The sequence below is a fragment of the Schistocerca serialis genome, chromosome 1 (assembly GCF_023864345.2).
Source record: "Schistocerca serialis cubense isolate TAMUIC-IGC-003099 chromosome 1, iqSchSeri2.2, whole genome shotgun sequence".
In the NCBI taxonomy this organism is placed as follows: Eukaryota; Metazoa; Arthropoda; class Insecta; order Orthoptera; family Acrididae; genus Schistocerca; species Schistocerca serialis.
Window position 1 is genome coordinate 1,224,046,859 of NC_064638.1, and position 17,010 is coordinate 1,224,063,868.

Below are 17,010 nucleotides of genomic sequence, written 5' to 3' on the forward strand. Positions count from 1 at the left end.
AAGACGAAGTAAATATTTCAGAACCCAAATAAAGAACACCTGCCAACATGAGTAACGTAGAAGCAGATACCCTCGGAGTAGTGAACTAACTTAAATCAATTAACAAAAGCAAGTCTTCCGGTCCAGACTTATACCAGTTATGTTCCTTTCAGAGTATGCTGACACTTAACAGTCATATGCAACCGTTCCCTCGACGAAAGGTCCGACCCAAAGACTGGAAAGCTGCATAGGTCACACCAATATTCGGGAAAGGTAGTAGGAGTAATCCACTAAATTACAGGCCCATATCATTAACGTCGATGCTCAGCAGGATTTTGGAACATATATTGTGTTCGAACATCATGAATTACCTCGAAGAAAACGGTCTATTGACACACAGTCACCACGGATTTTGAAAACATTGTTCTGAAACACAACTAACTCTTTACTCACACAAAGTTTTGAGTGCTACTGACAAGGGATATCAAACTGATTCCGTATTTCTAGATCTCCTGAAGTCTTTTGACATTGTACCACACAAGCGGCTTGTAGTGAAATTGCGTGATCATGGAATATTGTCTCAGTTATGTGGCTGGATTCGTTATTATCTGCCAGTGAGGTCACAGGTCGTAGCAATTTACGGAAATTCATTGAGTAAAACTGAAGTGAATTCTGGCGTTCCCCAAGGTAGTGTTACAGGTCCTTGTTTTCCTTATCTACATAAACAATCTACATATCCTTATCTACATAAACATCCCCCCATGAACCATGGACCTTGCCGTTGGTGGGGAGGCTTGTGTGCCTCAGCGATACAGATAGCCGTACCGTAGGTGCAACCACAACGGAGGGGTATCTGTTGAGAGGACAGACAAAAGTGTGGTTCCTGAAGAGGGGCAGCAGCCTTTTCAGTAGTTGCAAAGGCAACAGTCTGGATGATTGACTAATCTGGCCTTGTAACACTAACCAAAACGGCCTTGCTGTGCTGGTACTGCGAACGACTGAAAGCAAGGGGAAACTACAGCCGTAATTTTTCCCGAGGGCATGCAGTTTCACTGTATGATTAAATGATGATGGCGTCCTCTTGGGTAAAATATTCCGGAAGTAAAATAGTCCCCCATTCGGATCTCCGGGCGGGGACTATTCAAGAGGATGTCGTTATCAGGAGAAAGAAAACTGGCGTTCTACGGATCGGAGCGTGGAATGTCAGATCCCTTAATCGGGCAGATAGGTTAGAAAATTTAAAAACAGAAATGGATAGGTTAAAGTTAGATATATTGGGAATTAGTGAAGTTCGGTGGAAGGAGGAACAAGACTTCTGGTCAGGTGACTACAGGGTTATAAACACAAAATCAAATAGGGGTAATGCAGGAGTAGGTTTAGTTATGAATAGGAAAACAGGAATGCGGGTAAGCTACTACAAACAGCATAGTGAACGCATTACTGTGGCTAAGATAGATACGAAGCCCACGCCTACTACAGTAGTACAAGTTTATATGCCAGTTAGCTCTGCAGATGACGAAGAAATTGAAGAAATGTATGATGAAATAAAAGAAATTATTCAGATTGTGAAGAGAGACGAAAATGTAATAGTCATGGGTGACTGGAATTCGGCAGTAGGAAAAAGAAGAGAAGGAAACGTAGTAGGTGAATATCGATTGGGGCTAAGAAATGAAAGAGGAAGCTGCCTGGTAGAATTTTGCACAGAGCACAACTTAATCATAGCTAACACTTGGTTCAAGAATCATGAAAGAAGGTTGAATAAATGGAAGAAGCCTGGAGATACTGACAGGTTTCAGATAGATTATATAATGGTAAGACAGAGATTTAGGAACCAGGTTTTAAATTGTAAGACATTTCCAGGGGTAGATGTGGATTCTGACCACAATCTATTGGTTATGACCTGTAGTTCAAAATTGAAGAAACTGCAAAAAGGTGGGAATTTAAGGAGATGGGACGTGGATAAACTGACTAAACCAGAGGTTGTACAGAGTTTCAGGGAGAGCATAAGGGAACAATTGACAGAAAAAGGGGGGAAAGAAATGCAGTAGAAGAAGAATGGGTAGCTTTGAGGGATGAAGTAGTGAAGGCAGCAGAGGATCAAGTAGGTAAAAAGACGAGAAATCCTTGGGTGACAGAAGAAATACTGAATTTAATCGATGAAAGGAGATAATATAAAAATGCAGTAAATGAAGCAGGCAAAAAGAAGTACAAACGTCTCAAAAATGAGATCGACAGGAAGTGCAAAATGGCTAAGCAGGCATGGCTCGAGGACAAATGTAAGGATGTAGAGGCTTATCTCACTAGGAGTAAGATAGATACAGCCTACAGGAAAATTAAAGAGACCTTTGGACAAAAGAGAACCACTTGTATGAATATGAAAAGCTCAGATGGAAACCCAGTCCCAACCAAAGAAGGGAAAGCAGAAAGGTGGAAGGAGTTTATAGAGGGTCTATACAAGGGCGATGTACTTGAGGACAATGTTATGGAAATGGAAGAGGAGGTAGATGAAGATGAAATGGGAGATATAATACTGCGTGAAGAGTTTGACAGAGCACTGAAAGACCTGAGTCGAAACAAGGCCCTGGGAGTAGACAACGTTCCATTAGAACTACTGACAGCCTTGGGAGACCCAGTCCTGACGAAACTCTACCATCTGATGAACAAGATGTATGAAACAGGCGAAATACCCTCAGACTTCAAGAGGAATATAATAATTCCAATCACAAAGAAAGCACGTGTTGACAGATGTGAAAATTACCGAACTGTCAGTTTAATAAGTCACAGCTGCAAAATACTAACGCGGATTCTTTACAGACGAATGGAAAAAGTAGTAGAAGCCATCCTTGGGGAAGATCAGGTTGGATTCCGTAGAAATGTTGGAACACGTGAGGCAATACCGACCCAACGACTTATTTTAGAAGAAAGATTAAGAAAAGACAAACCTATGTTTCTAGCATTTGTAGACTTAGAGAAAGCCTTCGACAGTGTTGACTGGTATACTCTCTTTCAAATTCTGAAGGAGGGTAAAAATCGTAGAGGGAGACCAAGAGATGAATACATTAAGCAAATGCAGAAGGATGTAGGTTGCAGTAGGTACTGGGAGATGAAGAAGCTTGCACAGGATAGAGTGGCATGGAGAGCTGCATCAAACCAGTCTCAGGACTGAAGACCACAACTACAACAACATAAACAATTTAGGAGATAATCTGAGCATTCGTCTTAGTTTATTTGCAGTTGATGCTGTCATTTATCGACATGTAAAGTCATCGGAAGTTCAAAACCGATCGCAAAACGGTTCATAAAATATATCTGTATGATGCAATAATTGGCAGTTGACAATAAATAACGAACAGTGTGAGGTCTTCCACATGAGTGCCAAAAGTAATCCGTTATACTTCAATTACACGATAAATCAGTCACATCTAAAGGCCGCTAATCTAATTACATACCTAGGAATTACTATTACGAACAACTTAAACTGGAAAGAACATACAGAATATGTTGTGGGGAAGGCTAACAGAAGACTATGTTTTATTCGCAGATAACTTAGAAAATGTATCACAACTACTAAGAGACTGCCTTTAGTGCACTTGTCTGTCCTCTTCTAGAATACTGCTGCACAGTGTGGGATCCTTACCAGGTAGGACTGACGGACTACCTAGAGGGACTTCAAAGAAGGGCTGCTCGTTTTGTATTATCACGAAATAGGGTAGAGAGTGTCACTGACATGATACAGGATTTGGGGGTGGACATAATTAAAACAAAGGCGTTTTTCGTTGCGGCGTAATGTTTTCACGAAATTTCAATGGACAACTTTCTCCTCCGAATGGGAAAATATTTTGTTGATGTCGACCTACATAGGGAGGAACGATCATCATAATAAAATGAGGAAAATCAGAGCTCGCCCGGAAAAATACAAGTGCTAGTTTTTTCCGCGCGCTGTTCGGGATTGGAATAATAGAGGAATATTTTCAGGCACTTAGATGTGATTTGCAGAGTATCTATGTAGACGTAGATGTAGAAAGAGAAGAGTCTTCCTATTAAGGAACAGTCAATGGATAGGTGTAAACCAACTGCTACAAGAAAAGCTACATGTGTAATATCATGTCGCAAGCATCATGAAACGCCAGGCTTAGTCAGGAGACAAAATACAGGGGCCTTGTGCAGAGATTTGGATGGAGAGGATAATGTACTTATAGTAGGAGGAGCAGGAAACAGCCAGCATTAAAGGTGACCTGGAGGAAATAACAGCAACAGCACACACTCGTGTGAGCTTTGTGGATACTTTGCAGTGATATTACCAGTCCGGGGTTAACATAGCTATAAGCAGTGAGAACAAATTGCTGAATGAACTGCTTTTGACTGAAACAAAGTTCCATATTCTTTCCGTGCCTGTTGCTGCAATTGTGATGTGGATACACAAATCAGGACCTGCACTTGAATAGGAGAAGTAAGAGCTAGCCATCGTGCAATAGGTGTAAATGGGGCTACAAACTCATAAACAAATTCCATGTGATTACTGGAGTCAAAGAGACACGTTTTTTATGTTAGATTCGGGTTAGGTTCAAATGATTCAAATGGCTCTGAGCTCTATGGGACTTAACTTCTGGGGTCATCAGTCCCCTAGAACTTAGAACTACTTAAACCTAACTAACCTAAGGACATCACACGCATCCATGCCCGAGACAGGATTCGAACCTGCGACCGTAGCGGTTGCGCGGTTCCATACTGTAGCGCCAAGATCCGCTCGGCCACCCCGGCCGGCAGAGTCAGGTTAGGAACGGCAGTATTGCAAGAAGTTAGAGCAGAACAGGACCGTAATATGTGTAACAGTGTCCAGATAAAAATGAAACAAAACTGTATCGCCATAACATACAGGGTTAAAAACACGATAGATGAGCTTCTTGTCTGCCCAGAAGATGTGGAAAATTATGTGCAAAACTGTGAAGTGATAGGTAATCTGTGAGTCTATGAACACCACGTGACCAAAGGGCTGGAGAAAAATGTCAGGGATTATGAACTCATATCTATCTAGAAGACGTGGAAAATTATGTGCAAAATTATGAAGTGATAGGTAGTCTGTGGGTCTATGAACAACCTGTGCCCATAGGGCTGGAGAAAAATGTCAGAAATTATGGATTAGCATCATTTTTGTCTAGAGTTAACGTAAAAAAAGGAGTTACAACACATGTAAAAGTTGGACACAAAGTCAAAAACCTTGAAACAGTTTTTGTGTTGGTCAGAACCTAGAAACATGTGCTTGTGAGTTATTACTGCAGAATGCTTCTCTGATAATTGTAACAGTCTACTTATCACCACCAGGAAACTTTCAGCTATGAGAAATCTAGATATGTTATTGAGCTATGTGTACGACAAGAAGAAACAGTTAGTAGTCTGTGGAGATTTCAGTCCAGATTTGTTAAAAGATAAGGCAGGAGCAATGAACTAGAATCATTATTTAGGTGCCTCAATCTAATTTCGGTAGTCGATTTTCCAAGTTGTGTGTAGCGGGATTGTACACACCGACTTACAACAATTTTATAGACAGTGTTAAAGCCGAAACAAGTAATGTGTACACAATAATGTTAATGAAATATCCGATCACGATGCACAGTTAATGAAAATAGACGATATGGCGCCTTACAACCCTAAGGAAAAAGGAGACAGGCTTGTTGATTAGAATAGGTGTATAAGATGATGTATATAATAGAGAGGCTAATTTCAAGTACAATTTATTCCACAGTAAGTCTGTGTCAATATTTGAAAATTACTTTCCCAAAAAATATCCAGAATACCCATTAAAAAAAACAATGCTTGGATTACTAAAAGAGGAACACGGAAAATTACTCAAACACCAGAGAAAGTCAAGATCCGACATCATCCGCGTACTACAAAAAAAAAAAAAAAAAAAAAAAATACTGTAGAATTTTAAAGAAAGACCTTAAAATGTCCAGAAGTATGAGCATCATGACAGAAAGAAACAATACGAATAATAAGCTTAAAAGTATATGGGATATTAATGGGAGACCCGACAGCCAGTCACTGCACAAAACACAAATTAAACTAAATGACAATATTGTGACTGATAATCCGCAAGTAACGAGTACTTTTAACAATCACTTTCTAAATACAACAAGACAAGTAGAATTAAGTGCTTCGCTTGAAGGAGCAGGAGAATAAACAGAAAAGTCATCAAGTAAAACTGTAAATAAATAGTAGTAGCACCGACCCCCTTCCCTGAAATTAGTAGAATTATAAAAATTGTAAAACAACAAAATCTTATGTGATGTTGATGGAACCTCGGCCAAATTCCTGAGAAGTTGATCCAATTTACTAAGTGACACATGTTGTACATAATTGGCACAGGGTATTTTTCCATACAGACTAAAATATGTAGCTGTAAAAACCTCACCGGCCGGAGTGGCCGAGCGGTTCTAGGCGCTACAGTATGGAACCGCGCGACCGGTACGGTCACGGTCGCAGGTTCAAATCCTGCCTCGGGCATGGATGTGAGTGATGTCCTTAGGTTAGTTCGGTTTAAGTAGTTCTCAGTTCTAGGGGACTGATGACCTCAGCAGTTATGTCCCATAGTGCTCAGAGCCATTTGAACCATTTACCTTTCACGGGCAAGTACCCTACGGTCTGAGCTACCCAACCACGACTAACGACCATTTCTGACAACCGTACTTCCACCAGTACCTGGACTCTTATTTTCCAAACTTCACACAGGCTCTCTTGCGAAACTTGCAGAATTAGCACTAGTGGAATAAAGCGTATTCCGAAGGCATGGCTGAGACACAGCCTGGGGGATGATTCCAGAATGAAATTTTCACTCTGCAGCGGAGTGCGCATTGATACGAAACTGCCTGGCAGATTAAAACTGTGTACTGGACCGAGACTCGAACTCGGGAGGAGCTGTGAGGACCGGTTGTGAGTCATGCTTGGGTAGCTCACAAGGTAAGCAGTTACCTGCGAAGGGCAAATGTCCCGAGTTCGAGTCTCGGTCCGGCGCTACCTGCCAGGCAATTTCAACCTAAGTCACGATGACAACAAGCGGGTGTGACCGTAGTCCTCCCACATGGAAGTACAGTGTACTAATCACTGCGCTATCAGATCTGTAGGGAAGGCGATTGGTCGACTTCTGTTATTGAAAGAGTTTAGGAAAGTATAGCTCATCTACACTTGTGCAACCTGTTCTTCAGTACCATTGACTGTTCGGGATACCTACCGAGTCGGGCTAAAGGGTGACGTCGAAGCTATTCAAAACCGTGCTGCTAAATGTGTTAGCAGTAGGTTCGATCAACTCGCTAGTGTTACTGAGATGCTTCGTGAAGTGAAGATGCGAATCCCTGGAGGAAAGAAGACCCTGACTTTCCGTGAATTACTATGAACTGTGACATTTCTGACAGGAAATCACGAATCTAGTCGTACAACTGAGAATGAGGCGATACTCCATAGACGCGCAGTTTTGTTAAAAGTTTCCTGTCAGGAACGGTGTGAAAACCATTCTGGAAATCTAAAATTATGAGGGATTAATTACTACGTGTGAATAAAGAGATTGTTGTTTCACAAGAACGATATTTCCTGTATCCGTGCTGACTTCGTGTCAATACATTGTTTTCTTTGATATAACTCACAATATTCGAATTCAGTATGGGTTCCAAAATCCTAATGCAAATCGACATGAGTGACATGGATCTACAATTCAGTGGATTACTGCTATTTCCTTTTTTGTCTACTGGTGTGACCTGTGCAACATTCCAGTCTTTAGGTACGGATATTTCGTCGAGCGAGCGTTTTCAAATGATTGCTAAGTACGGAGCTATTGCATCAGGATGCTCTAAAAGGAATGTAATTGATGTAAAATATGGAGCGTACGACTTGCCTTTATTGATTTGAGTTGCTTCACTACAGCAAGGGTATCTAATTTTAAGTTGCTTGCGTTGGCAGCTGGTCTTTATCCGAATTCTGGAATATTTCATTCGTCTTCTTTGCTGAAGGATTTTCGTAAAACCGTGTTTAGTACCTGCGCCCTAGTGGCACTGTCGTCAGTAACATAGTGTGTCTCCAGGTGTTCTGCTGAGATAACCTGAGAGATCGTTAAGTTACCATTGCTATCGCACCGTGAAGGTACTAACTGTGTCTTGGTGTTGGTGTATTTTACATATGACCAGAATTTCTTTGGATTTTCTGTCACATTTCGAGACAGATTTGGTTGTGGAAACAATTAAAAACAACTCGCTTTAAAGTCTGCGCTAAATTTCGAGCTCATGTAAAACACGGCCTATCTTGAAGACTTTTTTTTTTACGTTATCAAGCTTTTTTCATTGCTTCTGCAAATATGTTCCGACCTGTTTTGCGTACCATCTCTTGATAATTTGTTTGGTATAAATCTAAATGGTTCAAATGGATCTAAGCATTATGGGACTTAACATCTGAGGTAATCAGTCCCCTAGACTTAGAACTACTTAAACCTAACTAACCTAAGGACATTGTAGGGAAGCAGCCTACTCACGCCATAGTAAATTCACATCAGTCTTTCCATTGTGTGCCAGCCAGTCCGCTGTAACTAGCTCTGACGTCATAAATGTTGCGCAATACTTTAAAAATCAAGTAAATAACCTAAAATGTTTCTAGCATGTCAGGAGTAATACTAAATCAACATGTGTTGAATGTCAGTTCAATAACTTTAACCATTTTCGAAATTTGGATGTTTTTCTGTAAAAATCATTGGCGCAACAGAAAAGAGCTAGAGATTTAAAAATTTATACATAGATTCCTTTTCAACAATAATTTAATAGAAACAGTACTTTGAATCTCACAAATTAAGATTTTAGTTGAAATTCATAATTTTCTGGTTTTTGTCTTAAAAATTAAGGAAGCAAGATAGATTAAGTAGGCTAATAAATAAGGCTAGGATGTTTATATTTAAGTAGAATGGAGATCCGCTACAACCATGAAGATGTGATAAATTTCATTTGAATAACTATAAAACTATAGCGATAGCGTATCTCAAAAGGGCAGGTTCAGAGCTCATCTACCGCGTGTCGTGTAATTAAATTAATTCTCTCGCCCAAAATATTTAACTTAGCAACGTTAAACTTTTATTATGATTACTTACCTGTGTGCTGAATGCACATTTAAATTGAGAGCTTCATCGGACATCAGCAAAAGAAGCTATGATTTATTCAGTAACTTAATGTGGTGCATTACTAGCCCAGCAGCTAGTCGGGAGAGCCGATTTGATCAGGCGGTCCCTTAGCCGTCCGCACCGCGGCTTTATATATAAGAACGCTGCGCGAGGAAGCAAGGCCCCAGTTCTCTCCAGACGCTGAATAGCAGGCCATCTGTGTCGGGAGTCGCGTCGCGTCGGTATCATTGCTACAAACAGCCTCGGATGCCGTATTAAGTTACTCGAGATACGCGTAACCATGAAATCATTTTCGAGTGAAGTGTTAATTCTGGGTTCACTTTAATTATCGATCTTCAGTTTGCGTATTGTCGTATTTTCACGTGCCGCCGCGGGACAAACATTCTACCATTAGTTAGCGTGGCGTTTGATGAACCTTATCATCAAATTATGGCGAGCATTCATTTAAATATTTAATTTGGACAGTTATAGTGGCATCAGCGCATTAGACTCTGAACTGCTCTGTTAGCTACATTGTGTGGATTCTTTTGTTTTCACCTCTGACTTTCAGAATACAGAACATTTGTTCACGACCGTTTTTAATTAGAAATCCCAGACAATCTCTTAATTCCTCAGAGCTATAAGCTGTAACTATGAGTGTATTCTCAGATGAAGTGGGCACTAGGAATTCTAATTACAGGCTTCACGTTTTGCTAATCACTTTCTGGTTGCCAATATTGTAGTTAGAGAGCCAGTGTTGAGAACGGCGAAAGACAGCATAAATAACATTCTAAATAATAGGAAATGTTTCTACATTCAAACATTTATACAACAGTAAAATTTCCTCCACCTGCCGCCCCACAACATCATCACACACATCCATGCTCGAGGAAGGATTCGAACCTGCGACCGTAGCAGCAGCACGGTTCCGGACTGAGGTGTAAATCTCCCAATTGCCGTCTATACTACACTGTCCAGTCAGACTAATGAGACGACCTGTCAGAGTATTGCATAACCACCTTTTGCAGCGTGCGAGACGTGCAGGAAGAGAGGCAGAGATTCTGGATGCTACTGGCATGGAACTGGAGCTGTACCGACTCCAGTTCCGTGGACAGTTGCCGTAAATTTCTCGGTTGAGGATCCGCGGCACGAGCACCCCGATCGAGCTGGTCGCACAGATTCGCGATTAGATTTAAATCTGAGGAGTAGGAGTGTACGGTAGTAAACTCATCCTTGTGCTCTTCGAACCACGTACACTGCCAGCTGTATGACACGTTGCGTTGTCCTGCTGGTAGATACTACCGTACTGAGGAAAAACTCGATGTACGAGTGGACATGATCCCCAACGATAGATGCATACTCGTATTGATCTTCTATGCCTTCTGGAATGACTAGATCGTTCAGGGGGCGCCAGGAAAATATTCCCCAGACCATAACGCTCCCTCCTCCGACCTGCACTCTTCCTTCGAGTGTTTGATTTGATTTATATGAGCAACAGAAGAATATGCAATTAAAGACTTTAAATCAACCTGACGAAAACAAATAAATCTAACATTTTATTTGATTTTAACGGGAGAGCTAAACCAGCTTAGGTCTAACCCGCCACTGCCCGCACCGAAACTAGATTTATTGTGCGGTATCGCTCCCTGTATATCCAGTAAAGCCAACCAGTGCCCTTAAATATTGCAAGGAGTCCCTCTACAAGTTTTTTCTTAGACACAATTTCTTCAGGTCTAGCCGAAGATTCTGTATCTTTTACTCTCCATTGTCATGCATTCAAAGATTAGGTGTGATACAGTTTCTTCACCCTCATCACAGATCCTACATTTACGGTCCTCTCCCATTATACCCATTGTGTGTAGGTGTTTTTTGAAGTTTCCTTGGCCAGTCGTCAGTCCAGTCATGAGTTTGATCTCTTTCCTGTTCAATCCCAGGATTACAGAGATTCTTTTAAAACATGGATTGGGCATCATTACGCTACCATGTTTTTGTGTATGGACCTTGGTGCAATATCCTACGTGCTGCTTCCTCATCCAGTTCCGTAGTTCTAATTTGATCATAGTCTTGGTGATTGTCAAGACAGGTTCCGGTCCAATAAATGGAGTTGTTGCCCCCATCCTAGCCAATCTATCGGCTTGTTCATTGCCACAGATGCCTGAGTGGCCAGGGACCGACACTAGGTACACCCTATTGCTTCCCCCTAACTCCAACAGAGCCCTGTGGCAATCTGCAGCAATCTTAGATCTTGTTGCAGGAGCTGCCAATGATTTCAGGGCTGCCTGGCTGTCTGAATAGATGTAGATGCTACGATCATTGTAGCACCTACTCATATTCTCCTCTACACATGCCCTGATTGCAATTGCGTCGAGTGTTATAGCGCGTTTGCTTTCAGACATTGCACGCCCTACACGCCAACGCCGATCCGTCTAAAGGAGCATAAAAAAGTCACTCATCTGTAAAGGCCCCCTGTTGCCATTCAGTGGAAGTACAGTTGCGGTATTTGCGTGCAGATTCCAGTCTTCGTTGCCGATAAACAGCAGTCAGCATGGGTGCATGAAGCAGGCACCTGCTACGGAGTCCCGTAGGTAGCAACGTTTGCTGAATGGCCGTTGAGGAGACACTGTCGGTATGCCCTTCGTTCATCTGGTCGGTCAGTTGCTCAAAAATAGGACTTCGATTCGCTCGTACACATATTCGGAACGGTCGTTCACCCCTGTCTTCTATGGCCCTTGGTGCAGCACAGTTACTTCAGCGCCCGTTTTGGATAGCTCCATTTCGCCATGCACTGTATGCTCTAACCAATTAGGCAGTCAAACAGCTGTTTCTGAAATGTTTCCACCCTTGACCCGAAAGCCAATGATCGTACCCTTTAGGAAGCCATTACGACGACTACTGCACTTACCCCCCCCCCCCCCCCCCGCCTCCTCACCGCACATGCTTCACGTAACAACCACTTCTCGTGTTGGCATCTGTCGTCTTTGAGTGGTTATTGCACGTTGACGTCGAATATAAGCGGTGGTCACTTAATATGACTGGGCAGCGGATTTCTTTTAATTTAAACCACATCTGCTCTTTACTCATATACTTAGTTTAAAACGACTGGAGACTGTCGCTTATAAAGGGGTCAAGCGAATTTGTATCTGCTATTTTAAATGGATACAGTATTCGCTACAAACATTCAACAGCCTAGATCGCGTGAAATATTTCTCAATTTAAGTCAACCGATTAAGACAGACTTTTCTGTCATCTTCAGCTCATAAAAGTCTTTTTTTTTGTGAAACGTTTTAATTTAGTGTTGAATCTCACGCGAAGTTGTGCTGTGAATAAAAATCAGCGCATTATAAAAGGGCTGTCATAACTACAATATTTTTAAAACATGTAGCACCTTGTGCAAAACTCCATGTCCATATATATGTCGCTCACAGATGCTTGTTACATCACAAAAACACAGCATGCAGCAGCACATCTATTAACGTACGGTGATAATCCAATTTACACAGCGTACAAGGTACAACTGACAGGTAGTATTGCAAAGATGCAGTACTACTTTAGTTCTACGTTAGAGTCGTGTAAAGTCGACTTTCAGAGTTTAGAATATGTCCAGCATATGTAAACATGTGCTGCTGTGCACTGTGTTTTTGTGATATAACAAGCATTGGTGAGCACATATGTACACTACCCGGACACCTGACTGAAAATGACTTACAAGTTCGTGCTGGAATGCAACATGGTATTGGCCCTCCCTTAGCCTTAATGACAGCTTCCACTCTCGCATGCATACGTTCAATCAGGTGCTGGAATGTTTCTTGGGGAATGGTAGGCCATTCTTCACGGAGTGCTGCAATGAAGAGAGGTATCGATGTCAGTCGGTGAGGCCTGGCACGAAGTCGGCGTTCCACAACATCCCAAACGTGTTCTATAGGATACAGGCCAGGACTCTGTGCAGGTCAGTCTATTACAGGGACGTCTATTGTCGTGTAACCACTCCGCCACAGGCCGTGCACTATGAACAGGTGCTCGATCGTGTTGAAAGATCCAATCGCCATCCCCGAATTGCTCTTCAACAGTGAGAAGCAGGAAGGTACTTGAAACATCAATGTAGGCCTGTGCTGTGATAGTGCCATGCTAAACAAGAATAGGTTCAAGCCCCCTCCATGAAAAACGCGACCACGCCATGATATAACCGCCTCCTAATTTTACCGTTGCCACTACACACGCTGGAAGAAGACGCTCAACAGGCCATACCCACGCCCTGCCACCGGATCGCCACATTATGTACCGTGGTTCGTCACTCCACACAACGCTTTTCCACTGTTCAATCGTCCACTGTTCACGCCGGAGTGGCAGAGCAGTTCTAAGCGCTACTGTCTCGAACCGCGCGACCGCTACGGTCGCAGGATCGAATCCTTCCTCGGGCATGGATGTGTGTGATGTCTTTAGGTTAGTTAGGTTTAAGTAGTTCTAAGGTCTAGGGCACTGATGATCTCAGAAGTTAAGTCCGATAGTGCTCAGAGCCAGTCGAACACCAACCGTAGTCGCTTATGAGAAGCCGCTAGACCATGAAATCCAAGTTTTGTCACCTACCGCCTAACTGTCATATTACTTTCAGTGGATTCTGATGCAGTTTGGATTTGCTGTGTGATGGTCCGGATTGATGTCTGCCTATTACACATTACGACATTACGACCCTCTTCAAATTACGACCCTCTTCAACTGTCGGCGGTTCAAAATCAAATGGCTCTGAGCACTATGGGACTTAACATATGAGGTTAAGAGAGAGAGAGAGAGAGAGAGAGAGAGAGAGAGAGAGAGAGAGAGAGAGAGAGTGAGAGAGAGAGAGCCGGCCGGAGTGGCCGAGCGGTTCTAGGCGCTACAGTCTAGAACCGCGCGACCGCTACGGTCGCAGGTTCGAATCCTGCCTCGGGCCTGGATGTGTGTGATGTCCTTAGGTTAGTTAGGTTTAAGTAGTTCTAAGTTCTAGGGGACTGATGACCTCAGATGTTGCGTCCCATAGTGCTCAGAGCCATTTTAACCATTTTTAGAGAGAGAAAGAGAGAGAGAGAGAGAGAGAGAGAGAGAGAGAAAGAGAGAGAGAGACGTCCGTTTGCCCTAGGTGGTTTATGTTTTTAAATATTTTAGATACGACAAACCTTTTGTAATGCGCTGATTTTTATCCACATGACAACTATGTGTGAGGTATAACGTAAAGGAAACACGTTTCGCAACAACAAAGTTTTTAAGACCCGAACGGGACAGAAAATTCTGTTGAAACCTGTTGTCTTACACAAAGATATACTTTATGCGATATAGGCAGATGAAAATATTTCAGAAGGTAAAACAGATCGCTTCTTCTGTATTCCCAAAATAAGAAAATTCACTCAGATGCACTATTCGCTTATTTTTGGTGGATTCAGATATTAGGGCGTTCAGTCTTATTTCAACGACCTCGTGGCTCCTGCTGTATTCTCAAAATGAGAAAATTCAATCAGTTACCTAATTCATTAATTTTTGGTGGATTCAGATGCTAGTCCCACTACGACGACCTTGCGACCTCGCTTTCCTGCACTGCACTGCCATACCCTGCGCACACTGTTTGAGCTTGGCTTTGCCACCCCTAGAGAAACGAAAAGGTAACAGTAATTTTTGAGAAAAATAGTTCAAATGGCTCAGAGCACTATGGGACTTAACTTATGAGATCATCAGTCCCCTAGAACTTAGAACTACTTAAAAGTAACTAACTTAAGGATATCACACACATCCAGGCCCGAGGCAGGATTCGAATCTGCGACTGTAGTGGTCGCGCTGTTGCAGACTGTAGCGCCTAGAACCTCTCGGCCACCTCGGCCGGCATTTTTGAGTACATTTATCCTGGAGAACAACTGTTTTTTCATTACTTAAAATAATATGAACAGTCTCAACCGCAAGAAACTTCTTTTTTTCATGAGGTTACCGGTTTTGGTCTGTTCTAGACCACTTTCAGACCTCACGCCATGATGGTAGTCTGCTTAGCAGGTAGCGTTCGTGGAGCCGTAGCGCCTGCTCCGCTCGCTGCCACTGTCTACCATCATGAGGCTACTGATGACCTCAGAAGTTGAGTCGCATAGTGCTCAGAGCCATCTACCATCATGGCATGAGGTCTGAAGATGGTCTAAAACAGACCGTTAACCATTAACCTCATAAAAAAAGAATTTCCTTGCCGTTGTGACTGTTTGTGCCTGTTTTTAGGAAAAAGCGACGCTGGGCAGACTACTTACGTCCACCCTGACTCCGTCGATCTTGTAGCTGTGCTGCGGTGGGTGTGAGCGCGGCACGTATCGGTAGAACTCCTCGTCGTCCTTGTACCACTTGACGGAGTAGAGCGCGTCGTCCTCCAGGTCGTACAGGCACTGCAGCAGCGCCTGGTCGCCGCGCAGCTTGTACTGCGGCACCTGCAGCCGCAGCAGCTTCAGTCCGCCCACGCAGGCCGCTGCAAAAAAAGGAGAAAAAAAAAGGAATCAAACATGAGTGCGCTCACCCCGTCCGCACTCCGCTGCGCTTAATAGCCGGAGCGCCATCCACTCTACTGTAAAATAGAGAGTGTTCAGCATTCTCCTATTTCAGCGGAGCGTGAAATGCACTCAGTACACCCCTGCGCAAAATGTAGCACCTGCAACATTTGAGAGAGTATGTCTACCAACTTCCTGGAACGACTGGATTCTAAAAATTAATTTTCGTGCAAAAATTAAAAATTTAATTCAATTTTCCGGGCAATTACTTTGCTTCGTTGCGCACAATATGTTCGCTTAGACAAGCTGGCGGCACTCACGAGGGCTTAAACGTGCAGGTGGTTGCCTCGCTGCCAATATAAATTTTTTTAATCAAACTCTAAATTCCGTTAACTTTGAAATATGACGAGAATTGTAAATTTTAACTAGTATCCTTGAGAACTTAACCCTTTTACTGAATAAAATAGAGGCAATATGTATCAGTTAACAAACTTTTACTGTCCACTGTGTGAGGGAATTCGACAATCTATAATGGTGCTTGATATTACAAATTCTCATGAAAACAGGTGTAAGCTACAGGGAAAGGTGGGTGATATACAACATGCGCACGAACAAAGAGGAAACTTCTTACCGCACTCCCCTCAGATAGGTGGTAAAATGCCCCAGTTGATATCCCGTCAAAAATTTAACACATAGTAGTCATAAAAACAAGAGGAAGGTGTACTGAACTGTGGGAAAGGAAGCAAAATAGAAACAGTGATCATCAACAAACTACAAGAATCATGCAGTCGTGGTTGTGCGGTCACGATGTTGGACTACAAAGTTCATAAAATTATGAACTTTCCATCCGGTCATTCATATGGCTGTTCTCCTTCTGTACTCTTGCAAACTGTCCTTTTATACATTGGTTATATATAGTGATTCACGTGTCAAGGGAAGGTTTACAATCTTTGGCAGAAAGAAGCATGTTCTTTGAGAATTTTTTCTCGGGATCTGTTATACATATCAATGTCAAATTGGGTCAAAATGTTCACTGATATTTCCTCTACAAACCGGATGTTTTTCAACCGGAAATGTCGAAGAGCAAAGGCGGAAGTGCCGTGGGGACCAAACAAAATTTCGATGTAGACCTCCACGCGCGGTATGTCACAGGTCAGCCGGCTCGTCTGACATAAAAATTGAGTTGACATTAGCTAAGTATACGAGATTCTTTAGGAGTTGTACATCGTTTAAGTTATTTGGACCATAGTAAACAAAATGGCGGCCATTTTGAAAAAAAATAGGGTTTTTAATCGATTTTTCGACTTCGTCGGTCAAGTAAAAATATTTATAGTTGATGGAGAGGAATAAAAGTGGTACAACTTCTAGACAATTTAGTTAGAAACAAAGAATCACGCCAATCGGTTCAGTAGAGTT

At 42.4% G+C, this 17,010-nt stretch overlaps 1 protein-coding gene across 2 annotated transcripts in view; it reads right to left on the bottom strand.

The window, feature by feature from the left end:
* The window catches only part of LOC126419073 (uncharacterized), a 243,582-nt gene that overhangs the window by 61,756 nt on the left and 164,816 nt on the right, over positions 1-17,010 (bottom strand). For both annotated transcript variants that reach the window (XM_050086158.1, XM_050086165.1), the window contains exon 2: positions 15,364-15,575. In XM_050086158.1, the coding sequence (XP_049942115.1) occupies positions 15,364-15,575 (212 nt within the window). The remainder of the gene's footprint in view (positions 1-15,363; positions 15,576-17,010) is intronic.